This window comes from Vigna unguiculata, chromosome 2 (assembly GCF_037176805.1).
Source record: "Vigna unguiculata cultivar grain cowpea cultivar isolate G323 ecotype 2 chromosome 2, ASM3717680v1, whole genome shotgun sequence".
Lineage (NCBI taxonomy): Eukaryota > Viridiplantae > Streptophyta > Magnoliopsida > Fabales > Fabaceae > Vigna > Vigna unguiculata.
This window is the reverse complement of record NC_140793.1, coordinates 30,528,798-30,556,134: the sequence shown is the minus strand read 5'-3', so window position 1 is coordinate 30,556,134 and position 27,337 is coordinate 30,528,798. Positions and strand designations below refer to the sequence as shown.

Below are 27,337 nucleotides of genomic sequence, written 5' to 3'. Positions count from 1 at the left end.
AAAGTATAAATGGATAAAAGTAATTAATATTATATTAAAAGCTACAATATAACTTATTTCACTTCTCAATGTTTCTAAAACATTTAATGCATTAATTTATTTTTTCATTTAAAATTCAATTTATGATGTTAGCAATGGAGGGTTTAACATAAATGTAATTTTTTTACTCATATTACGATGTTACATTTATGTATCATAAATAGTGATATTTTTTCTTTTATAAAAGAGAAAAAGGTGGGACTAATCTATATATATACACGTACGGGTGTATTTTAACAAATATTTCACTGTGTTGTGTATTTTCTTTCAACTGTACACCTATAATGAAAAAAACAAAAAATCACATAAATTTTATTGAAAGAGAATTACTTTATCCGCAGAACTTTTTTTAGCTAATATTATAACGGTGTTATAGAATAATACAAGTTGTTTCTGAATATCTTTATAACATTTCACTATTCATGATTAAAGTGTATTGTATTTTATATTTGAGAATGAACATTTGTGTACAGGATAATTGTTTTGAGATCGGATGGATATTATTTGTAACTGATTTACACTGTACTTTTTATATTTTAAAATAATTTTTTGGTAAAAAAAGTATATATTTATATTCTATAATAAACTCAATATGTATTTTTTTTAAATTGTATTTACTTTTACTTTGTATTATTATCTTTGGTAGTTGTTACAATAACTGTTATTTCTATTTTTTTTTCATGAAATTTTATTTGTATTAATTTTTTATTTTTTCTGAATATAATAATGTTATTTTTTCTTTGGTGTGATTCGTGTTATCTTTGCAATATTATTCATTAATTATTTTATATTATGTTTTTATATTTTAGGTAGAATATATATTGTTTAATTATATTCTATAAATCAATTCAAATATCAATGATATAAATATATTTTGATGTTCGAGAAATATAAATGAAATTCTAAAATTAAATGCACAGTAAGTTTGGATTTTAGATTGTTTATCATAAAAAAAGTGTGTGAAAACTTTTATGAGGTGAAAGAAGAACCGTGCTTCATTGATTTTAGTATAGTTGCAGAGTCTATGCAGATTATTAATTTCTTTTTTAGTTTTTTCTTTTAAGTTAAGATGATGGACAATGCCATATACGGAAAATGCAAGGTGTTTGTCAAAGTTTTTAATATAAATTGACTAACCCGGTAGATGTAATTGAAACAATTAAAAAGAATTCAAATTATACATGTAAATTAATGGATATTTGTAATAGCTAAAACTAATCCTAATTAGATATTAATCGTTCTTAACTGTTTTAAGAGTTATAAATTATATATTATAAAATGTCATAATATTTAGGATTTAGATAAATTGGAATTATTGAATGATTGAATTGTTAAATTATTGAATTGCGTTATGTAGATAGTAATGGTCAGTTTATCAACTTTCTTGGTGTTAATCAGAACAAGACTATAGTTCTGGGTCTAAGTTGTTTCTTCATCGACTTCATTCTTCTTTTTGTACCTCCATAGTTTGATGTGGACCAGAGGTGTAGGCCCAATTGAACCCAACACAATTTTTGTACTTGTTCTAAATTATATGTAAAAAAATCCCACCAATAAAAAAAATTAAACAAAAAAAATTACTATTGAAGAGATCAAATCATATATTAATAATTATAATAAGGCCATATATGAAAAGATTTTCTATAATAATATATATTAAAAAAATGAGGGGTGATCCTAGTAGTGGACATTAGTTGTTGGTGTTGAAATTGTTGGTTGGTGAGACTAGGATCCAAATGGACATTCACATGATACATGCCTTTCAATTAATAAAGTTTCTGCTCCAATATTGTAGTAGAAGGATATTGCTGAAGGACCTTTGCGATAAGATCACAGTCACGAAAATGATAAAAAAATGAAAGATCACGATCACGTTATCTTTTCTTTTTGTAGAAAAATAATTTATTTTTATAGTACCTATTGGGTGTAAATAGTATGCATGCACTTATTGGGTTTAAATATAAAACTCCCATAATACCTATTATTGGGTTTAAATAGTATGTATGTACTTATTGTTATCGTGACAAGAGAGAAAATCTTAAGTTTATATTAATACATTTGCAATGTGATAAGTGTGAGGATAATTAGCGAATAAATAACTCTGAAAAATGTTTGTTGGTGGCAGATTAATAAAATGGGGTCAAACGAAAACACGATGTGAACGCACTTTAAAATATAGATAATAATATACTTAATTAATTCTTAGATTTTTTATAAATTTAAGTGTTTTTTAAATTTTATTACTTTTTTTTATTAGATAAATATTTAAAAGTTATATATTTTTTAATTAAGTTTTTACTTTTTTATTTTTTAATTAATTGATGTGATTACTTTCTTTAATTTGTGAATACAAATAAATAAGATGATAGAATGACATGTAATAGTTATATCACTTGAAAAAATAAATGAAAAAATTAATTAAAAAGTGTATTTTTCTTTTAATACTCAATAGAATTTTAACAAAAACTAATTTAAAATATATTTAATTAAGTTTTAAGCATTTTATGTTAAATTCAAGTTTTTCTCATTAAGTCCTTAATAAATATTTTGATCTATTTAACACTCAATTTTTATATTTTTAAGTTGTGTCCCTTTTATCTTTTTCTGCTAACCAATTGAAAGACGTTAATATTATTGTATCTCATCATTAAGATATTAATTGAAAGACGTTAATTAATAGTTGTGTAGAAAATTTCAGCTCCTCATTAAGATATATACAGAAAAACTCTCAAAATTCGTAAAATTAAAAATACCAAAAAACAAAATTGAGTAATTTGAATCCTAATGTAAATTCAACAAGCAAAATAAAAATCATAGAATTGAACTACAATCCCAAGAAAATGGGTGTACTGTATAAGGATAAATATTGGTAGACATAGACAATATGAGATTCAATAAATGTAATATGTCAACACCTTCAACAAAAGGACTATAGAATAGAAGAAAGTAATGAGATATGAGAGAAGTCACAAAGAGATATAAGTATAAAACGTAATCATAATTAATTATAAAAACCTACTAACCATAAATGAGGATAAATATTGGTAGACATAGACAATATGAGATTCAATAAATGTAATATGTCAATACCCTCAACAAAGGACTATAGAATAGAATAAAGTAATGAGATATGAGAGAAGTCACAAAGAGATATAAATATAAAACATAATCATAATTAATTATAAAAGAATAAAAATGACTAATAATTATCTTATTTATAAACATTAAATAACATTTTTAATACAATAACAATTAATAGACATTAATAGTAATTTAATTAAATTTTATTTTCCAACATAAATTATAATTGATTTAATAGAGATATATTATTACTACATTTTTTCTTAAACATAATTTTATAATTAATTTAAAAAATAAATAATAATACTATTTTTTTAAGCTTTATTTTGTTGGAAACCTTATTCGGTTTACTTTTGAGCCGGTGCTTATGAAATGCTTGAAACTTAAACTAATTTCTAACCATTTTTTAAAATTTTGATTTCAGTACAATTATAATAAAAAACTGGTTCAGAATTATAAATTTTAATCGATTATCAAAATTTCGTTTCAATTCTATTGTGTAGAGATATTCTGACCTTCCCCTCCCTCCCCATCTGCATTATTTTTTGTTCCACCTTTGATGGCTTCATAGTTTTTCAGTTAAAAACTATTGTTGCCAACCCTGTAATTTGCTCAGCATGCATGCATGCAGACAGAGCTGACTTTTATTTTCAATGTTTTTTCCCCATTTCTACACCTGAATTTGGCTCCTACCATGTGTGTAGAGTCATTTTTGACCATGTCAAACCTACCCTCTCTCTATATACACTCAAATTCTCACCAACAAAATTTTCAATATTCTTCTACTGCACCAAACATGCCCCATGCATAACAATGATGATAGCTACAAATGTTTCAAACCTAATTTTCTGTCCTTTTTCAATTAAATACAAATTATCAGCCATCGCTCAATACAAATGAAATGTTGCTGCAAGTAAAAAACTTGTTTAACAACCATTTGAAAGTCGTATAAAAGTAAAATAATTATATATATATAAAAAAAAGAATAGTAAAATAATAAGGGTTAAATATGTTTTTAGTCTCTCAAGTTAGTGAAATTTAGAATTAGTCCATTCTCAAAACTTTCGACCAATTTAGTCATTCATCTTTAAAAATGCGTGAATTTAGTCCTTTTAATCAAATTTTGTTAAATTTATCTGACGTTTCAAGCCCATTTCATGATAGTATTTGAATTGTTTATACCATTTAACACATTTTCACTTTAATGTTAACTCAAATATTATCATAAAATGTGTTTAAAATATTAAATAAATTTGTCAAAATTCGATAAGAAAGACTAAATCTACACATTTCTAAAGATAAATGACTAAATTAATATAAAATTTTGAAAAAAAAATGATTCCAAAATTCACTTAATGAAATTTTTTTTTTAACCCAAATAATAATTCATTTCGGAAGTGGACTTTCCTTCTAGAAGAAGCATGGTAAGAAAAGAAGTTTTCTTTGAAGTGTTTTTTCTGATCAAGGAATGAATGTAAAGTATGTTCATTTCAAAGCTTCGAAAAGTTATTCTTAGATTTTTTTATATCAGCAGTTATTCTTAGACAGGTGAATTATGTGATTTGACAATGTCTTTTACAGATATATTTTATTCTTCAGGGAGCATTTTGTTAGTGTGCTATGAAGTTTAATCTCACTGTAAAGTTATAATAAAGGTTAGTTTAAGGTCTAAAATAGAAAATATTTCAGATGTAATAACCCTAACAACATAAGAAAGTTGTGGTGGTTGGAAAACATATAAGGTAATGTACATAAGCAAAACATTATCTTCAATTATTTAAATTTTTTAACTTTTTTTCCAGAAGTGCTAAACTCTAATATTACTAAAAATGTTTATTAATTAGTTTACCTATAAAAAGCATTGCTAATTGTCACCTTCTCGATTTCATTCCAAAAACATCCTTTCCGATTTTATTTTTCAGGAATATATAGTAACTTCTTGGTATATATTTGATTATTTTAATAAATTTATGATTTATGTTTTTTTAAAGAAAATTATCCAGATAAAAAACACTTAAATTAAAAGAAAAATCCCTCCGAGAAAGGTACATTACATCAGATTCCTAACCTCTTGTTATTTAATTTTGTTTGCTTTTATTCTTCCCATTATACAGATCGTGCTCTCTCAACGACCCTAAGCTAATAGTAGTGCAATAAAAAAAAGAAGCTTCTATGGTTTGGTAGGCCCAGAATTTTTAATCCGAGAGGATAAGGATTAAGGATTACAAAAAAAGCCCATATTCCCGAATAAACCATAGACAGAGTCCCTGTGGGCCCATTATTTTATTTTTTAATTTACTTATTTTTCACCCCATTTTATAAATTTGATTGTGTTTATTATTATTTTATTTAGTCCACAATAAAAGAGAAAAAAAAGCATCTTGATTTATTCGGAGAGGAGATGCGGGAAAGAAATATTTAATTATCCAATGAGCAAAGTTTCAATTTGCTGTGTGTGCCCACTTTGGGCGGAATGCGGGGCCCACTCTGACGTGGATAGCTGGGAACAAACACTCAGCGCCGAAGCAAAAACACTCATTAGTACCTGGAAAGAGAACCCAACAAGATTAAAATAAGAGACTCAAAAAGAGTTTTCCGTCAACTGAATCTCCATCGTCTTTCCCCTTCCCTTCCCTTTCTCGCGTTTTCCTTCTCCGCTTCTTCTTCGATTCACGATCCCCTTTCTCTATCTCTCTCTCTCTCTCGGTTATTCTTCTTCTTCTTCTTCTTATTCTTGTTCTTGTTGTTGAGTGTTTGTGTGTGGTGTTGATCGCGTGTGTTCATGGTGATCGAGCATGACATTGAGAGCTGCGGGAGCAGAGCGGTGCAGTTGTCGCATGCTAACCACCCTCGACACCACCGCCAGAAACTGGAGGTGTACAATGAGGTGTTGCGGCGGATTCAGGATTCCGATTGCGAGGAGGCGCACGTTCCCGGCTTCGATGATCAGCTATGGCTACACTTCAATCGACTTCCTGCTAGGTCTTTCACGCTGTTTCCTTATTAATTAACTAACTAGCTAATTGACTTCTGTTCTCACGTTCTCCTCTATATTTGATTTTTTTTTTTCTTTTGTAAAGCGGTGAAAATGATTGGTAGGGGAATTTGTGGCCAGTGATTTTGCATATTCCTGATTGCTTGTGTTTTTTTAACTGATTCATGCAATTCGAGTGTTTTTTGTGTTATTTTGATTTCTGATGAGATTTGAGAAAAACAAAATGAAGAAAGAAGAAGATAGCTGAGTGATTTTTTTTTGCCTTTTTTTTTTTTACTTTACTTTTGTAAGTGGATTTGCCAGAGTGGTTTTTGTCCGAGTCTCCTGGTTGGTCACTCTGATTGCTACTACATAGGTACGCGTTGGATGTAAATGTTGAGAGGGCAGAAGATGTTTTGGCTCATAAAAGATTGCTCAAGTTGGCGGAGGATCCCGCATCTCGACCTGCATTTCAAGTTCGGTTAGTACAGGTAATTAAAACACATTTCATAAAGGCTATTGAAGTTCTTTACTCTGTATTTTCACTAGTTTTTACTAAGGCTAGATGTTTTCTCATCTAACGGAGAATTCAGTTTTTTAAACGTTGTGGAGGATACATCATGGAATTGTATGTTCCTTGACTGCATTGTTAGCTGGTAGCAAATTTGGAACTATGTTATATCATTTACTTTATGAGCTTTGAATCCAAGTACAGAGACGTCCTACATACAAATTAGTTTATAACAGTTTCGTCCTTAATGCAGGTATATCCTTTTGGTGGTGCAAATTATACTGATTCCACACATTCAGATCCTTCTGAAATAGAGGATGCACAGAGTTCTCTTAACTATTCTTTAAAGCAGGGGTACGGGTTGTGTGATTTTGTTATCGGTTTTATTTCCATCCCTGCTGTTGCTCAATAAGTGCAGTCCTTTCTTATTATCTATGCACTTGTTTTTATGTTTTCGTTTGTGCCAATTATTTATTTTTTTGTTGTCATTTCTTTGTCTCTCTCTTGGGCAAAACAGAATTCATCCACCACCCACATTTGGTTCATCCTCTAATCTTGAAGCTCTTGCTCTTCAAACAACCAAAAATAACATTGAAGATGGGGGAAGTGCTATGAGTGTAACACCATATTTTCACAGGTAATGGATTGCTCACTTCAGCTTTAGTTAGTATCGCTAAAATTTGTCTTATGTTGATAAAGTAGAAACATGTATTATATGATAAGTTTGATATATAGGCTAAGGTAAAATCTCACACTTTGAAGATAATATTTTCGAAGTGCAAGTCTCTTGGTTTATTACTTTTGTCCAACTTTTTAGAGAGAGAGATGTTGCAGAATATTTAACTTTCGTATCATGCATTTTCATCTTTTCATGAATACGTGATAAGCACTGACGTATGTACAGAAAGAATAAATTGTAGAATCAGTCATTAGGTATGTGTTGTTTAGGGTATTGCCAAGGTTGTGAATGCCAACACTCTCGATTACACACTCTCCATATTGAGTTTCTCTAGGGATAGCATGTTGTTTCCATTAGGTTATAGCAGTTAATAAATGTACTAATGTTTTAAAGTTTAACTAGAACTAATCTTTTACTTACTAATTTTAGGCCCATGCACGAGATTACCTTTTCAACAGTTGACAAGCCTAAACTCCTTAGTCAGGTGGTTAATTCTGACTTTATTTTAAAAGTGTTTTTATGCTTTTGTAAACGGTTCTTTAAAATTACTCTGTTATTTTATTTCATACAATCCTTGTTATGTTTTCTTTTCTACTGTATTATTCAGCTTTTGACATGATAGCAAGGAATGTGTCTTGCATTTCTGGGCCGTCAATTGGGTTAGGGAACTTATTGCAACGTAATTCTATGCAGGAGATAGTTATGACTGTAGTTTCTTTTGTATTGATTATGGGCAAATGGTCTGCCAATTGCTGTCAAACTAAAATTATATGTTAAGAGTTTTCATCGTAAAGTACTACAAGTTTTAACTTTGCCCAAATATTCTTTTTCACGCAGTTTAGATTGAGAATTTATGAAGGTACAACTGTAAAAAGCTAAGAAAATCATTCCGCACATCATAATCTTTTCAATTGTCATCTCTTTAACATTTTCTCTTACAAATCTTTGGAGTTCTTAAGCAAGTTTAATTATCAATGTAAAAAGTTTTTCATTGACATCTAATGATATGATTTATCACATCATTAGATGAATTTGGCAGTGGTAACGCTTGCGTGAGGTGTCAAATTCATTGCACGATTTAACAGGGTTATTGGATGTCAATGTAATTTTTTTCACATGAAGAGTGGATGAAAATTAAGTTCTTCATTTGTAAGATAGAATATAACAAATGTATTTAATATCATGGCTGTCTGTCAACCTTTACTTGCGTTTCAGTTAACATCAATACTTGGTGAGATGGGACTGAATATTCAAGAAGCTCATGCATTCTCCACTACTGATGGATTTTCTCTGGATGTCTTTGTTGTTGAGGGATGGCCCAATGAGGTAGGATGAAAGTAGCCGAATAATGATCCCATAAAACTACTAGCAAGTATTTTGGGAAATAGAAAGATTTTATGCATCTCTTGATCATCATCTTGCCATGAGTATTACATTATGCATGTCTTGGTCAGCATCTTGCCATGAGTATTTGCACTTTTGATTTTGTAAAAGGATATATAATACCTTTAACTTTTCGTCTCTTTGTGTTATGTTTACCTTTTCATTTCAGTAGATAATGTGTTATTACATCTGTTGTCTGTGACATTTCTAACAAACTTGTTTTACAGATATAAACTGATAATAAATATGGTGGTTTTTGACAAATTAAGAACATTGTGGGGTATGTTATTGAGTATATGTCATTAATTTTTTTCCTTTATTAACAAACAGTTTATGCAAACGATATCTTCAGCCAACAAAATGTAAAACTTTCCAATTTAAACAATTTTGGAGGATGAAGAATTATTTTAAATCATAGCTAATGAAGAAAATTTCTCTTCCTCTATTAAAAAGAGAAACATGAAGAGAGGGAGAAAGAGGGCTGGTCAGGAGAGGTATGCTGCTACCTGATGTCCCTCCTAATAATAGCCAAAGCATGATTGCTGCTGTTGGTGTTGGAGCCAAATTACAAGGCACCTGTTAAGTAGAACAGGGAAGGAGGATTTCATTTCATCTTTGACCGATAGATAAAAATGGAGCATGGTTCAATTATAAGGAATATTATTGCTGCCATTATTTTTTGGATCTTCTGGTGCGTTGTGGCCCATTAAATCTCTGTTTCAATTGTTCTTGATAAAATCAACATAGAAAAAGATACTTATACCTCAAACATTCACTGAGTTTCACTTGCTAACAGGTACATACCTAGTAGAGGTGCTATGTCAAAGTGATGTATAAGATGGCCTAGAGTATCAGTACAAATATACCTAGACATGCTGTATAAATTACAGTTTCTTGTTTTAACTCTTGTGAAAGACTCGCCCCACAGTTTTTTTAATCATAGATAACTATTTATATGATATTTCTTCTGTTAATGTCATCCATGTATTCGCAATGCATTGGCTGGTTAAAAAGTCTTAGTAGCTGTGTCTCTTGTACAAAATTTGAGACTTCCTGTTTCAAGTTCTAATTAAATTTATTTCAAAACTAATATAGGCACATTCTGCACAAGCTTCCTTAATGATCATGCAGTTGACTTCCACAACATAATGGAATTGTTATAGCAATAAAATTTTAAAGGAAGATTTGGGGACTCCTTTTGTGTACATCCAAATTGAGGAATAACATTTTGTTGAGTTGTCTTTTTATCTGCAAGCTTTTCTCTTTTTCACTTCTTTTTGTTTACTAATGTAACGGCTCCTTGCAAGAGAGCTGAGCCGTCATGTAATTTATCAGGATTTTGCCTCTCTTACCTTTCTATACATTGATTGTTTTACTTGCAGTTCTTACATGTTCATGAATTCTCTATTTTTATCTAATATTTAAATTTATTTGCTTTTTCAATTATGTTTTCTATATCCAAACTTATTGAATCTATTTTATATATGTTTTGGCCATTAGGAAACTGAGGAGCTGAAAGGTGTGTTAGAAAAGGAAATTTACAAGGTTAAGGTATATTCTCCTTTTTTATTTTTTCTGTTAGAGATGTAATATAACAACCATTCACGAGTTTTCACTTAACACCTTAATATTTGGGATTGAGAGCTCATGACAATTTCAAAATACTGGGTGCTATATATTTTTGGAAATATCTTAATTTTTTATAGTTGCCATGAACTTTTGATAAAATGACATGTTCACGATTAAGCAGGGAAGATGAGATTATTGTTGTTTGAATTTTATTAGAAAGGATTGACATTAATTTGAAGTTTGAACTACATTTGAGTAATGGGAACGTCTGTTAAAATAATTTGTTCTTTACATACGTGCACTTCATATAGACAACTGTAATTCATTTCTCCTTTTGTTAAATACTTAATGATATAAACTTTCTTTGATTTGCAGGAGCAGAATATGTCAAATCAGGGCATACATTGTGCTGCCAATGATCATTACCAGCCAAGGATAGAGCAATCCCCTCACTGCATTCAAATACCAACGGATGGAGCTGATGTCTGGGAACTTGATACCAACCAGCTGAAATATGAAAACAAAGTTGGCTCTGGGTCATTTGGTGACTTGTAAGTTATTTTTGCTTGATTATATTTGAACTCAACTAATCCTTGTAGCTGAGGTTTCTCTCTGCATTTCTTTGATATTCCTTAGGTACAGAGGTACATATTGCAGTCAAGATGTTGCTATCAAAGTTCTCAAGCCTGAGCGCATAAGTACAGATATGCTGAAGGAGTTTGCACAAGAAGTTTATATCATGAGGTTTGTTTGCATGATTGATTGTAGTCGTGGAGATTATATTTACCATTACTGAGATATTTATTTCTCATGCTTTCCTGCCTTGTGCTGTAGCTTCCACTTGCTTGTTTATATTCATTTTGTTGCACAACCTAACTACAACAGAGGAATGGGAGTGATGGAGGAATCAATGTTCTTTGATATATTATGCTATTAGTTTCTTATTTTCTATTTAGGATCATGCCTTTCATACTATTCCCTTAAAATATGAACTGTTCTGGCATTATACGTATGGCTAGATCTTTAATGTCTTATTTTTATTTCAGTTTCAAAATGAACAACCCCTGGTAGCTTGATTCACATGCACACATGTAAAGTTGTGCTACCAATAGTGCTGTTTGATTAAAGTGAAGCATGCTGTAATTTATTTTGTTTCTTAAAGTACTAACATTTCTGTTACATGATTTCAATTCCATGAAATTGGCATCATAGATAGACTGTCAAAATGCATGTATCAAAAGTTCATGAACTTTGACTGAATTACAGTTATGGCATTAACTTCCTTATTTGTCTGACTTAGACCATTCTGGAAAGAAATATATTAACTAAAAATAATATCTCAATTTCAGATATTCACTACATCAAATGCTTCTGAAAACATCTAATAATATTTTAATCCTGACAACTTCACTTGTTTGTGAATCTGTCTTTTTATCCTAGGAAGTGAGTATTAGTGGTTGGTGTGTGGTATCTTTGTAGTCCCGAGTAATCATTTTTCCTTTACTAAGTACGATATATCTTGGTTGCAGGAAGATTCGACACAAGAATGTTGTTCAGTTCATCGGCGCATGTACCAGGCCCCCGAATCTTTGTATTGTTACGGGTAAATAGGAAAGAATCCTGAGAATTTATGATGTTGCATGATTCTATTTCAAGAAGTTTGTTTGTTTAGAGGGTGTGCTTTGGTTTAATGATAATGTTACTGCTTTGTGGTGATCATCAATTTTAGTTGTGGAAACAACCTCTCTGCTTATGGCAGAGGCTGCATACATTTCGACCCTCCCCACATCCCTTAATGCTGGAAGCATTGTGCACATGCCTTCCTTTCATATTCATATTGCTGCTTTATTTTTTACTTTATCTAGTTTTAGAATTGGTATAATATCTGTGCTTACCTATGTATGCTTTATCTAGGAATTGTAAGATGGTTTGGGTGCCTTATTCAGTCCACTGGTAATGCAATTTTAATGCTTATGTGCTCATGTTTATGACTTTATCAGAGTTTATGTCTAGGGGAAGCTTATATGACTTTCTGCACAAACAAAGAGGTGTATTTAAGCTTCCATCTTTGCTAAAAGTAGCAATTGATGTTTCCAAGGGAATGAACTATTTGCACCAAAATAATATAATTCACAGGGACCTCAAGACTGCCAATCTTCTGATGGATGAAAATGAAGTAAGAGGATTCCATGAATATTGAATGCACGCATTGATACTGTCTGTTGCATTTTCAGTGTTATTATGGTCCATGTTTCTATGTTCTCTGCATAGTATTTTGGTTTTGTAATATAATTTCTGTACTTTTATGTTCTCTATTCCCAAATATCATCATACTAATCTTTTGTGTTGTGACAAAACAAAAAGAGATTTGTTTACGTATTGGAGTACGCTTTACTGAATAAAGAACAGCTATAATCATTGATTAAAAAATCAATGGTTGAAATTGTGATAAAATACATGCACATATCTCAATCAACGTTTTCCAAATGAACAAATATAACTGCACTTTAACCCATCACTTGGAGGAGTCAAATGCTTGAATCTAAAAGGCTACTAGCCTTGTGGGTATCTGTCCCCTTTCTTCTTCATACTAGTATTTGGTCCTATATTTATCAATGAATGAAAATTGTTTGTCATCTTGACTCACAATAATCACCATAGTCTATTATTTGTAGATTAAGTTTAAGATGGGTAACTTTGTGATGCTGGGCTCTTGTTAGAATACAGTAACATATGAGTTGTGAACACAGACCTGAGATGAAAACATCACTAAAATAGCATGTTGTTCTTCAACAGGTGGTAAAGGTTGCTGATTTTGGGGTTGCTAGAGTGCAAACTCAGTCTGGTGTGATGACAGCTGAAACTGGAACATACCGTTGGATGGCTCCTGAGGTATGAATTTTCTTGGATTTCATGGTACTTTCTGTTTGATTTTTTTATGACATCATTGATCATGGTGAAATACCAATTCAGTATCAGTATTTATTTGTTGTTGCTAGGCATTTATGTTCTGCCTGCTTGAAAAGTGAGAAATATGGTGGTGGGCAGGGAAGAAAAAGATGTTATTTTATTATTTTTATTTTGGGTTGTGTGGTTAGGGCAAGGTGAGCATGAATGTAAGAAAACATCCTAGGTGGAATCTGGCAATCTGGCAAAGTCGACCCACTTGAGTTATTGCTCTTGGTTATGATTGAAATGTCTTTGCCCATAGTGAAGGAGAATTTTAAACTACTAAAAAATATACTCGTTTGGATTATCTTATATTAGTCATATTGATATTGAATTTATTTGTTGATGTGAATATTGTGTCATATAGATATTAAATTTATTGTATTTGGGCATTGAACTTAGGATTTTATTTCAAATTTTTTTTTTATTTTTGAAATTTCAAACGAAGATTAGAAAAATACATGAAATGGTTGCCTTGTTTTTATTCTTTCTTGACTATTTCCTTACAAAGTATGCAGTGGTTTGATATTTATTCCTCAGTTCCATTCTTGTTTTCATCTTCATAAGTGGATGCCTTAATGCTTGGACTATAAGGCATTTACGATTTAGGGCATGTGCTTTGGTTTGCTGATTTTTTTTTTTTTAAGAATTCAGCTGTTAATGATACCTTAGATCTCTTTATTAATTTGACTTTTATTTGAAGGTCATTGAACACAAACCATATGACCAGAAGGCAGATGTTTTCAGTTTTGGAATAGCTCTCTGGGAGCTTTTAACTGGAGAAGTGAGTACTTTCATGCCAGACAGTGGGTCTTCTGCATTGTGTTCTGTTCTCTTTTTTTCTCAAATAATCAGTCTTGTACCACTCTTATCTCATTGTATATACTATTTTTGTTAATCAGCTACCCTACTCTTGCTTGACCCCATTACAAGCAGCAGTCGGCGTTGTGCAGAAGGTTTTTATTATTTTTCTTTTGTAAATAATTTCATCGGAAACAATTTCTTGTTTATGCATAATGATTCTATGTGCTTAAATTGCTATTAGGGCCTAAGGCCTACAATTCCAAAAACAACACACCCAAGACTTTCTGAACTGCTACAGCGCTGCTGGCAACAAGATCCGACTCTCAGACCAGATTTCTCTGAAATAATAGAAATTCTTCAGCACATAGCAAAAGAGGTAAAATTAATTCTTAAATTTAAAAACCAACACAGAGTTGGACCTGCTGAGTAATTGGGTTTTATTTTTCTACCAGGTCAATGATCACAAGGATAAATCATCATCCCATGGCTTTCTCTCAGCTCTTAGACGGGTCCATCACTGATATTACACGACAGTATAGCCTTTTTGTCCTGTATAGTAGCCAGACTCTGACCAAATATCTATTCAGTTGGTTGTTTCTACTCTTGAAAGATTCGGTGGTATTGTGCTTGCCTTAAATTTCTTTTAGAATCTTCGTCTTTCTCCAATTTATCTATTCAACTTGTTCACCTAGGATGGATACAAGATTAGTGAAGGTCGAAAATTCCATGTATCATTTACAATTAATTTTTTGCTAATTGTATTCTATGTGTTTTGACTGGGAGTTTTTTCGATGCACTCCCTTGTATCCAAACCCTTGAAGTTGACTCAGAGGCGTTACGTGTTGATACTTGAGATGTACCAACTTTAACTGTAATAAAATCGGCATATGTAATGCAATTTTATTCAAAGGCACGAATTGTCATAATTTTCTTAATGACAATGTATATTTGTATTAAGATTGTGCTTGTCAATCTGGTTAAAGATCTGGCAAACTATTTTATTGGCAGTTTAGTAATTTAAGATTATCGATCAATAATTAAAAAAAATATCGTTGTTCTTTTAAAGGTAGTTATTGTAAAAGTAAATAAAGGTATTTTATATATAACAGTTTGTGATTCGATGATTGTAACAGACTATTTACTCAAGCCATTCTCTCTTCACCCTAAGAAGTCGTGAATTATTTTTCTTCAGACATGTTTCCTTTGCAAATCAAAAGCTTATATTATATGCTTTTTATAGTCTTCTAGCGCTTATGCTACCAAGCATACGCATAACGAACAATTGTTGTCGGTTATGCACCAGATGATTTTCACATCGGAGAAGATAACAAATTTGTTAAATACGATGGCTTATATTATGTTTTAGATGGTTTATACTGTAAGTGAGTGATCAGTTTCTCCTTAATGCTTTGAAATTAGTTTTATTTATTTTTAGCCGATGGAGTGTATATAAGTTTGATTGAATGGAGTGCATGAGTTTTAAATTTTTTTATATGCACTAAATTCCAATGATTACTTTTTTTTTTTTTTAAATAAATGGATCCTTGAGGAGACAGAATTATGTTCAATTTTCTATGTATCATTTTTCTCAGGTTACTTTTAATAAATGAATTATCAAATTTACTTGACTAAAAGTTTACCAATAATTAATGAAGATTTTTTGCAATTGGAATTGTGTCGATAAAAAGGAAGAAAGAAATAAAAACAGCTAAATGAATAAAAATTGTTCTTATCGGGTCCAATATTACTCGTACAATTCTTCAAGATCTCCTATATTCATTGTAATTATTCGTTCATTTGTTTTTAGTTGCTTGGTCTCCTTCTATTATTCGTTCATTTGTTTTTAGTTGCTTGGTCTCCTTCTATTGCGTCGTGCGGTTGAGATACTTGCAAAAGATATCCTCACGTTCAAGTAAATGTTTGATTCCTAATAATGCAATAAATGTAGAGATACAAAAGTGTCAATTACTTCACTTACGCTCTATTTACAGTGTCTTTAGTGGATTTTTATCTTTTGTGAAGTCTAATTGTGACCAATGATATCATACCCTTGCTGAAAAGGTTAAGTCGTGAATTACATCTTTAATCTTGCTATTCCTTTAATCTTTCGGTTATAATTTCAGTGTTGACAACCCTATCGTTCGATAGAGCAAGCGTTCTTATCTCGAACAACCGTTCTTATCATCGAGATAGTAGTTTATGATCGATCGTCTTGGTATCAACAACACCATCCGATCGACTGCAACAGTGTCCAAAGTATAATGTACATTGACCCCAAACCCAAATATTGGATGGGAATTCAAACGAGAATTTTTGAAAAAAATTTCACAATTTGAAATGTCGGATTTTTCTTTTCGACCGACTCCTTATGTACAAAAATGAATACAGTAAAAAATGTTTTAATAGAATCGACAAGAATAATAATGATGCAATAGTATACAATAATTCTTCACTTTTTAAATTGTATTTTATAAAAATTATATTGATAAAAAAAATTTATTTAACTAAAATTACTACAATCATAACTCTTTCTTAAAGATAACCTCTTTTTTCATTTTTGTTCTATAAATTCTATTACCCTTCGCAAAAGTTTCAGCATGTCTCTTGATGCGTGTGGGTCAGGAAAACAGCGCTTGGCCGAAAAGAAAAAAAGAAAAAAATGTTCCGTGCCGTCTTCAAATATGTATCATCATCATTCTCAAATCTGTAGTCCACTAACCAATATTTACGATGTGCACATGGAATGATCCTAAGAAAATTTACCACGTGCTTCTAACTTTCGAAATTATAACTATCGGGTGCTGAAACTGAGAGCCGAATCCTATTATCTTGGATGAATCCAATGTTTTACCCAATACCTGTTCCTTACCATAAAATTTTTCTAACTTGCTAGGAATCATAATAACGTTATCTTTTGGAAAGCAAAAACGAAACTTGTTATCACGTTGTATTAAGTTTTGGCCTCAATTTTTCATCCATAAATATATCATGGTTTGAATTAATTGGAAGTAGTGGAAGACGAACACCACGTCAAGGCACAAGAGTTTCTTTGCAAAGTTCGAAAAATATTAACCTTTTTTTATTGTCTATGTCGACAAATTCACAACCCTCTTTTTCCACATTTACATGAACTTTTCTGGTATCAGATTTCATTTTGTTTTCACTGTGTCAGATTCTCACAGTCTTGGTGTGATATTTCCGCATTTTCATGCATGCGACTCCTCCCAAAACTTATTCTTATATACAGCTGCAGATCCAACAGGAACACTTCATCGTTCTGTTGGAAGTCCATTTTGTGTCCAAGCTGCAAAGCCACCAGCCATGTCTGTGAGTCCTGTGAACCCCTGCAGAATGAAGAAATTTTAGTCACTCACTCTATGTACAATCTTTGAGCTCAATTTTTGCAACATGGTTGTTACCAATCAGAATATTCTTAAGAAAACCGAATGACACAAAAAACCAATATCAAATTTTCCTAAATATGTCTGTCTTTGAAACAAGGTTGTGCTAATCTATAAATATCAATGGTTAAGATCATTTTTGCAGTACAACATTAAATAACCTTATTCCATAGTAAATCTAGTTTGTATACAGCTAGACATGAAAGATGCCTTGATGTGGAGAAACAAAAACTTGATTCAGATATTCAGACATTCAAACAAACTAGGATGTTTTTTTTCAAGCTTAAAATTAAGGCGTTGAAGAAAAAAAAAAAAGATGCTTACAGCAGCTAGCAAGTCACTCGCAGCCATGATAGATCTTTTACCAAGCTGGCACCCCTGTGAAACCACAAGTCAAAATCTTAATTAAGCTGGAGTGCTAAAACTAACATAGAACTTAATCACTCAACAAGAGTTTTAAGAAGATATGCACTCACAACTATAATTTCATCATCTTTTCTAAAATGTGAGGACACCTCTCTAATGAAGTTGCTGTTCTTCGTCATCCCTGAATACATGAATGGAGAATCTAAATTGAGATCATAGAATATAATAATACAAGAAAAAGAAGAGTTTTTCAGATCATAGGGTAAATTTTTCATAACAAAAATGCTTGCATTTCAAGGATGGACAAAATTGAGTGTGATAACTGACATAATCTTGATATATACTATCAATCGGGTTAAAGCCCTTGAGAACAAACCTTAGCAAGGGGTTAAAAAGTTAATAGAAGAATCCAAATCTAAAGAACAATAAGCTATTGGATCAGGTGGATTTCTTTTCTGAGTTGCATAAAAACTTTTACTCTGTCAGCCAATTAGCAAGTTAATGTCAGTTTGTGATGAAAATACAGTGAAAAAAAATACTTTATATAGCTATTTCGTATATCACTCTTTTTCTTTTTGTATTCAGAACAAAGTTTAGGAATCAACAAAGTAGTTACTACCACTAGTTCACTATCACTTGAGAATAGAAATGGAACCAACCTGATCCAACTCTGAACATATAAGGAATATTAATTGCGCCAGGAACGTGCCCTTCATCAAACTCTTCTGGGGTCCTGCAACAAAACATGAGAAAGAATTGATGAGATTTGGGTTGATTAAACACTATGATTCCGAAAAAGTTCTGTTAGTTGTTGTAATTAATATTCAATCGCTTACCTCACATCTAAATATCGATGACCAGCTAGAAGAAGTTCATACGCTACACGCACAGGCACAGAAGTTGGAACAACAGCCTCCAAATCCCCCTTCAGTGCAACTTCCCTCCTTCAATTACCCAAAAACCACGTTTTTTCATTTGATGAAAAGATCAAATAAAATAAGTGAAACGAAATTTAATAATATTTACATTCTATTTCGTCTTTAGCACGCTATCTGCCAAATATAAACATGATCCTATTTTATTCAATATTGTGCTCATCGGTTTCTTCTATTTATGAGTGAGGTACAAGTGACTCTGCACCTTTTTTCACTCAAAAATATTCAGACCAAAACTTCTCCATTCCATCCAATAATTCGATTCCACTCACTCAAGTAGAAAAAACAAAACAAAACAAAACACTTTTTTTTCGCAGATTAACACTTTGTTTTCACACTTACCGGAAGTTTGGAAACTTGGGTGGAACGTTCACGCTTATCCGTCCCCTGTGAGGATTCAAGGAGTTCAGAACTGAAAACCTGCAACAACACTTTCAAGTTTTAGAAAAAGTACAAAGAAAATAAAATAAAAAAAGAAGAGAAAATTATGACTTTTGGTATGAAAGAATGGAGAAAATATTTCACCTGGTGTGGCATGGATTTCGTGAGAAACGAGGAGGAACACGGAAACAAGCGGCGGAGACATCAAAGGTGGTTGTTGTCGTCGTCGTCGTCATTGTTTTGCAGATACTATTTTGGAATGGAATATGCTACCAAATGCAAAATAAGTGGTTAGCTTTGATATTGATGCAATGCAATGTTGCCGCTTCCAACCTTCATATTTTAAAGGAAGCTCCAGAACCATTGGCCCCACATCTTTTATATTTATTTTATTAAACATTAACATAATTATTATAATATAATGTTGAAAAACCGATATTTTCTTTTTTGCAAAGTTCAAGAGATCATGAAGAACTTTGGTGTGAAATAAAGTTATTATACGAAAATAGTGTAAAATTTTGTTATAAATAAATATAATGTATCTCTTGAGAATATTAGAGGAGTTAGAATGTCACGTAAAAGAGACAATGACATTCTGTGATAATTTTGTGACGACCAATAATATGCGACCACGTTAACGTTCTCTTCAAGATTCCTCTTTTGTTGTTTTTTGAGGTTAATCCATCTCCACTATTTGGTCTTTGATTTTTCTTCTGGACTTGCTCGTTTTTGTAGGATACTATGCATAACAATATATCTCCATCAGGAGAAAATTTTATGCAGAAATGGATTATTTGGAAGTGATATTGTGAGTGTTCATAATTTGTTGTGGGAGTTGAATATCTGGTGACACGTGTTACGTGAATGTATAATGTATATGAATTATTGATTGTTTTATGTTATGGAAATTTGTGTGGGAAAATATAAATGAGAGTTATTGTTTTGGATAAAATGTTGGGAGATGACACGTAATGTGTGGTATTTTGGATAAAGAAGGAAGTGGTGCTGACCCACCACCACGACTATGGATAAGTATCCACCTCACAAAGCCCATCGGATTTGGGTGGAGAGATTCTTCTACACGTGGCACCACGTCCTCTACCCACCTTATGGACCTTCTTTGTTGGGCCTACGTATTTTCACACCGACATAAGGCCCGTTACACACTTTAATGGCCTTTCTCCACCTTCATTTTCACCAAAATAAGGCTTTTGCTTTATGTTCCCCGCAATTTCTTTGCGCACCTCCAAAATTTTCAAAATGACTATTCTGCCCTATGTAAAATTGAGTTTTGGATTACATGTTTTGAAAGTTTTCCATAACAAGTTTATTTGATTGAAATTCCTTCAAACATGTTCTAAACAGAGGATAAGTGAATAATAATTACCGTTGACCATTTTGTTTTGATTCTCTCTTTTGAGATTGTGAAGGAAAGGAATGGTGCGGGAAGTAGCCAGAGACTGTTAAAGCTTCCTGAATGGCTACTACCTTCGCCTTCGCCGCGCCGTCGCTATCCTCATCTTCTCGCGCTTTCGTTCGCCGCGCTCCGATTCCCTACCACCGTTCTCCCAACCACCTTAGGTTGCCGCCTCTCAAATGCTCCTCTTCCGAGCCGGAAACCGCCATGTCTCCCGCCGACTGGACTCACAAGTTGATCGCCGGGGCTGCCGGACTCGGATTCCTCGAAACCTCCTACCTCACTTACCTTAAGCTCACCGGCGGCGACGCCTTTTGTCCCGTCGGCGGTGGCACCTGCTCCGACGTACTCAACAGTGATTACGCAATTGTTTTCGGTATTGTTTTTTAACGTGAAATGCGCCGTAACTAACTGAGTTGTAAGTAAGTGCTTTTGGAATTTGCGTTATTATTATTAACGGTATGGTCGTTTTGCAATTTTCAGGTATTCCTCTTCCGTTGATTGGGATGGCTGCGTATGGCTTGGTTGCTGCGTTAGGTCTTCAATTGGCTTCGAATAAGTTGCGTTTTGGGATTAACAAATCGACTGCACAAGCAGTGTTGCTTGGAGCCACGACCTCTATGGCAGCTGCTAGTGCGTATTTTTTGTACACTCTAACTACGAGATTCTCTGATTCCTCTTGCTCCTACTGCTTGCTTTCGGCTTTCTTGTCCTTCACCTTATTTTTTGTTACACTCAAGGTCCGTTGTGTTAATCTTTTATCAATGTGTTTTTGCTTCTTTCGTGTGATGTTGCTTGATTGGTACTTTCTCTTTTGGAATTTAAATAATAGGACCTTGGATTACAAGAGGTGTCTAAAACACTGGGCCTACAACTGCTTGTTGCTAGCATAGTGATTCTCACGCTGAACACCTCGTATAACAGTTCTAAATCTGGATCCTCAAGGTGAATTTGTCACTTGCTTAGGATCTTTAGATCACTTCAAATTCTCTTTTCCATGTGGTGCATATGTGCAATTTTACTATCATATCAATTAATCACATTGCCATGTCTAAAGCTTAAAGCAGATGAAAAAGTAATTTCTAATTGTCATTTTCTTCTGCATATGCTTACTGTCTGCCAACATTTTCTTGTTCTGGGCATACCTTTATTTCCCGTAAAATTATACTGTCTGGCTTTTAGGACGTGGCCTATATTTCCTTATCTGGTGTTTCTTTTTGTTCGATGTTTCAATTTTAATTGTCCTTCGCTTTTCATCTGCCCCAAAACCCACATATTAGGGTTTAAGCATATATAGATAGCAAAATGGAAGTTGAGCCCCTGTCTGTGACATTTTAATTTATAAACTTCGCCCGGCTCTATGTTTGTTTTTGTTTTTACCTATTGAAACCAAAGTGAATGTTTGTGCTTGCAATGTACAATTTGAAATGCTCAAAATTTTCCGTTATCTACTAATTTTAACAGCCTGGCTGAAATTGAACTTCCATATTATGCAACTGAGATTACAACTCCGTCAAGCCCTTTTGCGCTATCTCTTGCAAGGCACTTGCATTCCATAGGAGCTAAAATGTATGGTGCTTTCTGGTGTTCACATTGTCAGGAACAAAAACAGGTATGTGGTCACTTATAATTCCTTTCAAAGCCTTTATACACTAAATGGATCCTAAACCATTGCAATCTGTGTTATGCGTATCTCTACCTTAAAAAGTTTAGATTTTCGTGAATTTAGTGAGAAGTGCATGTCTTGTGTAAGTAGTAAAATAATTAGTTTTAGTTACTTAGGCTGTTAGTATGTTACTTATTTAGTGAATCAAGTGGCTTATTATGCATATAGATAGGAAGAGGGATTTGAGATGGGAGTCATTCTTTGTATAGAAAATTGTAGATGAATTGGGTGGGAGAGACTTGGACCTCTGGAAAAGTGCTGGAGTGTTCATTTCATTGCCTTTTCCATATTCTTAATTCTGAAACGACATTGGGGCAAGTACTGGGGATTAGTGATCTTAAAATGTATTTCTTGTGTGTTTTTTCTAAACCAGTTTCTATGAATGGGAATTAGGGTTTTTGATAAAATTTATCTATACGTGTTTCTATCAAAGCTCTGATCTTGAAGCTGTGGGAGGAGTTTTAGTCTGAAACATTGATTTGATTATTGATTAAAGGGAAAACTGTCAGCCACTTATCAAGGTAAAACAGTATTTTTACACCAACCAAGTTCATGAAGTTATTAAACTATCATGGGCTATGATGGCAACTTGGCGTTGGAAGGAGAGTTTCTCAAATGATGGGTTTCTTGGAAATAGAACAATCTAATAAATGCAATCTGGTGGACTTTTCATAAGGCAGTGCTCAAAAAATTCCAAATAGAAACTTGAGTTTGGCTTCCAGATTCAGAAACTGAGGAGCAAGAAAGCAATTCTGGAGATGAAGTTCGAGGGGAAAGCCAAAAAGTGGTGGAGTGGGGGCAAAATCTGATTTTGAACGACTGCACAAGATGAAGAATTGGAGAGAATAGAACTAGTGACCCAAGGGCAAGAAATGAATACAAAAGAGGTACTACAACTGAGAGAAACCCAACAACATTAAAGAATAGAATAGACGCAAAAATGAAGTTTTTAAAAGCAAGAATTACTGGGAAAGAAATTACTCAGACTCATTTGTGACTTGCAAAGAGGAGACAATATTTGGGGACACCAAGGACTGATCCAGTGGCCGCGATATAGTTTTTAATTTGGGTAGTACCACTAACCTACCACAGAGGCAAAATAAGGTGGAGGATCATGATAACCGTCCGTTACAACCATGTGCAGTAGTTCATTGACAGAGCCATGGTTCCTTCTCGACGAATGTACATACTGTTTCACGGCAATAAGAAATATCAAAGAGAACCCGGCACTATAGGAGCATACTGGCATTCACATATATATGTTCGACCTGAGAGGACTGCAAGGTGGAACGGGTTTAGTCTTCATGGTTCAATCAAGTAAATAGCTTGTAACTTCTGGAATGAAGTTACTTCTATCACGCAGTCCATTCCAGCCTTTTAACACCTGGAATTGGCCATACTGAATGGAACAAAAATCATCATGATCTGTGCTTTGCATTTCTCTACCTTGAAAAGATGGATTGTTGTCATTGTATTCGGAAGTGAATAACATGTAAAAGATATCTTATTAGTTTGTAGAATTCAACTTCGGTAATGTAATTTTCAATCCAGAACTCAACAATATGACTACCTCTACCCGTGAGGATCTTGACCCTGGTTTTAGAATTAGTTGTCAATGGATTCATAAATATCATGGTTTATGCTTCATGAACAAATTTTCCTATTTTCGCTAGTGTTATTAGATTCATGTGCTTTGGATCTATCCCCGCATTCTAACCCACTCAACTTTTAACAATGCTTGATAATGTCCAGAACTTAACAGATCACAAATCTAGTTTGCTGCAGTTTATTGCCTAACTGTCTGGAAGCCTAAATATTCACTTTAACCTACTGATACAGATGTTTGGGCGTGAGGCCGCCAAGGAGTTGGATTACGTGGAATGCTTTCCCGAAGGATATCGTACAGGAACTAAAATGATCAAGGCATGCATTGACGCCAAACTTGACGGTTTCCCTACGTGGATTATTAATGGCCAGGTAAAAAGACCATAAACTGTGATTATAGCTATGCATCTCTATTTGTTCTACCCCAATTTAAGTGCATATGGCTTGCCATTCCTCCTTCAGGTTCTAAGTGGTGAGCAAGAATTGTCGGAGCTGGCTCAAGTGTCTGGTTATAACGAATCTGTTCAACCTAGTTAAGGCTTGGACTAAAAGAAACAAAGGTACCATTGTAGAATTCTTAGTTGCACATTGTACAGCTTATAGATGAATAGTTTGTCCTTTGTAGCTACAAATTCCTTCCCATTGCGCTATGATACTTCCTGCCATGTTATAAATTATAAATTATTAGATGTTTTTTAATTACTATATGTCCATTATGATATCAATATGATATTTGACGTTGAAAATTGTAAAATGTGATGGTAAAATTGTTGAAAATTTAGATGGTGAAATTAGTAAAAATATATTTTTATTTTTGGTTTCTATGTTATGTAAGAATGCAATAGTTAGCATTTACAATTTTTTGGTCAAATCTTTAATGTGGGTAGTTGTTTGTTGACATTTATTTTTAATTGATGAAATTTCTATGAAATTTCATTAGTCAATGAAGATGAGAATCAGAAGCAAATGATCTAGAGCTCGCATAATACCAACTCATTCAATTAAGTCATGATACTGCTGGGAGGAAGCTAAATTTTCCTCTATTTTATTAATTCATATGGTAAAAATTATTAGAATCCGTATTTGTACTTTTATGTTTCAATAACGATGTCAAAATTGCTGTTGAAATCATTAATTCTAAACAAACAAAAAAAGTGTGTAAAAATTTGACAAATAGTAATTTAACAATACTCTATATTGGGTGAAAGTTCAAATTTTGCAGATGCAAAATTACTTATAATCTATTAGAGGAAACGGTTGGTAACGGTATAATATTATCCATTGTATTACGAATCTAATTTTTTTTATTTATATAATTTTTTATATAATTTCATCTACACTACAAGTTCACTGTACTCAAACCATTCATTTTAAATAAATTATGTAGGCATTCATAGACCTTTAATACTCTCTCCTGTCTTTTAAAAAAAAATTGTTGGATCCTTGAAACAACCATTTCAAACTTTTTATTATATTAATTTTTTTATAAGAAAATATTTCACTAATAATGGAACACTTTTAAAGGATTTAACAAAATGTAAGCTAAGATTTAATATTTTAAATCATTATCACCTCCGCAATAAATATACTTGTAATGAGAAATATTAAAAGAATTAAAGTCAATAAAAGATACTGCAAAAACCAAAGGGGTGATACACACACTGCCATGGTGCCAGAGAAAAACTATTATTCTTTTGTTTATCACATATTTCCACTTGTACAACTCATGTAACTTAAACAATATTTCAATTTCAGCTTTGAAAATGAAAAATAATCTTCAAAAAAGTATTTGTATCTAATGAAAAAAAGTTGTTTGGTTATATAGTCTTCCATTTCTCTTCTTCCTAGACATTAGATAAACATTTAGAGTTTCTTACCTTCTAAAATTGTCTCACATGGCTGCGGACTATATAAAACATTTAACTATAACATTACTTATAACGCCAAACAAAGTTATTACTTTTTTATATCAACAAGTCCTCGTGGGTTTTGAAGATAAGGATATATAAATAAACAATATTTTATTTTTCACGTGTAGAAAAAAATATGAATCATTATCTCGAAGAAAAAAAACAGCATAATTTATCTTCACAAGCATAACTATTATTTAAATAGTATAAGAGATAAATATATATATATATATATATATATATATATATATATATATATATATTAAAGAGTTGATAATAATTTATCTTCAACAAATCATATAAATTTCTTGTAAATTCAAAGATACTGTGAGCAGATTAATTTGAATCAAGAAATAGATAATAAATCAGGAAGGGGAAATATCATAAAAACTTTATTTTAACTTGAGGAATAATTTTATAATTATATAAAAAATATATATTAATTGAATTTAATGATAATATAAGTATTATTCAATATTTAAACGTGAAAAAGTTATAACAAAACATGTATTTTTTTTTAAGTTACACTCTCTTAATTTTCTTTACTTAATTTTCTTTACTCTTTAAACCAATCAATTCTAAAATTTCAGATATGAGATTATAATAGTTATCACTTTTAAAATAATTCGTAATTTTTAAATATAAATTATAACTTGTCTTAAAAAATAAATGTTATTAAAAAAAATGTTTTGAGCTTAGAAGGTAGCATATATCTCTCACTTAATATATATTTGATTGTGACGCATCGCCAAAAATATAATCTAATTGTTCAATAGCAAATCACTGAATAAATTTTGCAAAAAATATACTTGTTTAACAAACTTTTATTTAAACATAAAGACAATGATTTTTATTTTTTATTTTAAAAAAGAAAATAAATTTGGGAAGAAAAAATGATAAGGATTATGAAATAATTATCAAGTACAATATTGTTCTCTTGTTCAAATGATTCGATCTAAGAATTGAGATTAAGATATTTTTTATAATTTTTTAAGATGTGTTTTAAAATAAAACTGTATAAAAATTTTAAAATTCAAAATAAACAATATTTTAAATATAATAATTAATCATAACAATATGAAATCGAAATATCAGAATTATTTCTTAGATATAATTTAGAGTTGTACGTGGATAAACAAAAATATAATTATCACTCTTGTTGAATTAGGAAGATAACAAAAAGAAAAAAAAAACACACACACACATCACATATTGGTTGGTTCAAGATTTGAGAATTGAACATTGTTTATTTAAAAAACTACATGTTAATTGAAAAAATATCAGGAACTGAATATTAAATATAATAGTATAAAAAGATAAGATACTTTAATGTACCTTACTTCGAAACAAAACTTCCCTCCTTACACGAGCCAATGACATCAAAGGCAATAATTGCAATCACTAAAACCGCTACGAAATCGACCACAGTTTCATTAACAGAGTAATTGTTCCCTGCTACTCATCTTTAATTAATTATAAAATTACTAGTTAAAACATCTTAATGGAGTTCAATAATGAGTATTATTTTTATATTGTGATTCCACCCATGATATATATATATATATATATATATATATATATATATATATATATATATATATATATATATATATATATATATAATATTTTAATATTTTATGAGTAACTAATTATAAAATGAAAAAATA

General features: G+C 31.7%; 3 protein-coding genes across 6 annotated transcripts; 2 read left to right on the top strand and 1 right to left on the bottom strand.

Annotated features, from left to right (window-relative positions):
• The first annotated feature begins 5,656 nt into the window (after positions 1-5,656).
• STY17 (ACT-like protein tyrosine kinase family protein) lies at positions 5,657-14,898 on the top strand. 3 transcript variants are annotated; one of them, XR_003602443.2, is made up of 16 exons: positions 5,657-6,102; positions 6,471-6,585; positions 6,859-6,959; positions 7,123-7,242; positions 7,714-7,768; positions 8,500-8,610; positions 10,168-10,218; positions 10,612-10,787; positions 10,873-10,980; positions 11,766-11,839; positions 12,237-12,412; positions 13,033-13,128; positions 13,889-13,991; positions 14,088-14,141; positions 14,231-14,365; positions 14,442-14,898. XR_003602443.2 is itself a non-coding variant. In XM_028057197.2 (16 exons), the coding sequence occupies exons 1-16, from the start codon at positions 5,903-5,905 to the stop codon at positions 14,508-14,510; spliced, it is 1,716 nt and encodes a 571-aa protein (XP_027912998.1). In that variant the 5' UTR covers positions 5,658-5,902; the 3' UTR covers positions 14,511-14,898. The 3 variants fall into 3 exon arrangements, 2 of the variants coding, with proteins under 2 accessions (XP_027912998.1, XP_027912997.1); XM_028057197.2 differs by having other exon boundaries at positions 5,658-6,102; positions 10,168-10,212; positions 13,889-13,969; XM_028057196.2 differs by having other exon boundaries at positions 5,659-6,102; positions 13,889-13,969.
• Positions 14,899-17,033: 2,135 nt separating this feature from the next.
• Positions 17,034-19,430, bottom strand: LOC114173488 (Rhodanese/Cell cycle control phosphatase superfamily protein). Its single transcript, XM_028057930.2, has 7 exons — positions 19,217-19,430; positions 19,034-19,111; positions 18,593-18,700; positions 18,416-18,489; positions 17,867-17,937; positions 17,715-17,768; positions 17,034-17,333 (listed from the first exon to the last, which is right to left on the bottom strand). The coding sequence occupies exons 1-7, from the start codon at positions 19,306-19,308 to the stop codon at positions 17,259-17,261; spliced, it is 552 nt and encodes a 183-aa protein (XP_027913731.1). The 5' UTR covers positions 19,309-19,430; the 3' UTR covers positions 17,034-17,258.
• Positions 19,431-20,421: 991 nt separating this feature from the next.
• On the top strand, positions 20,422-24,867 carry LTO1 (NAD(P)H dehydrogenase (quinone)s). 2 transcript variants are annotated; one of them, XM_085670137.1, is made up of 7 exons: positions 20,422-20,865; positions 20,973-21,229; positions 21,322-21,434; positions 21,954-22,101; positions 23,995-24,132; positions 24,223-24,320; positions 24,701-24,867. In XM_085670137.1, exons 1-6 carry the CDS (start codon positions 20,550-20,552, stop codon positions 24,295-24,297), a joined length of 1,047 nt encoding a protein of 348 aa, XP_085526263.1. In that variant the 5' UTR covers positions 20,422-20,549; the 3' UTR covers positions 24,298-24,320; positions 24,701-24,867. The 2 variants fall into 2 exon arrangements, with proteins under 2 accessions (XP_085526263.1, XP_027913730.2); XM_028057929.2 differs by lacking the exon at positions 24,701-24,867 and having other exon boundaries at positions 20,423-20,865; positions 24,223-24,459.
• Positions 24,868-27,337: the final 2,470 nt, after the last annotated feature.

Coding starts and splice junctions, on each gene's coding strand:
- LTO1 (XM_085670137.1), top strand. CDS start 20,550: ATGGCTACTACCTTCGCCTTCGCCGCGCCGTCGCTATCCTCATCTTCT. Junction 21,230..21,321: donor TATTTTTTGTTACACTCAAG/GTCCGTTGTGTT, acceptor TTTAAATAATAG/GACCTTGGATTACAAGAGGT. Junction 24,133..24,222: donor CGTGGATTATTAATGGCCAG/GTAAAAAGACCA, acceptor TTCCTCCTTCAG/GTTCTAAGTGGTGAGCAAGA.
- STY17 (XM_028057196.2), top strand. CDS start 5,903: ATGGTGATCGAGCATGACATTGAGAGCTGCGGGAGCAGAGCGGTGCAG. Junction 6,103..6,470: donor TTCAATCGACTTCCTGCTAG/GTCTTTCACGCT, acceptor GCTACTACATAG/GTACGCGTTGGATGTAAATG. Junction 11,840..12,236: donor GAATCTTTGTATTGTTACGG/GTAAATAGGAAA, acceptor TGACTTTATCAG/AGTTTATGTCTAGGGGAAGC.
- LOC114173488 (XM_028057930.2), bottom strand. CDS start 19,308: ATGACGACGACGACGACAACAACCACCTTTGATGTCTCCGCCGCTTGT. Junction 18,490..18,592: donor CATCGATATTTAGATGTGAG/GTAAGCGATTGA, acceptor GTTTTGTTGCAG/GACCCCAGAAGAGTTTGATG. Junction 17,334..17,714: donor CGAGTGACTTGCTAGCTGCT/GTAAGCATCTTT, acceptor TTCATTCTGCAG/GGGTTCACAGGACTCACAGA.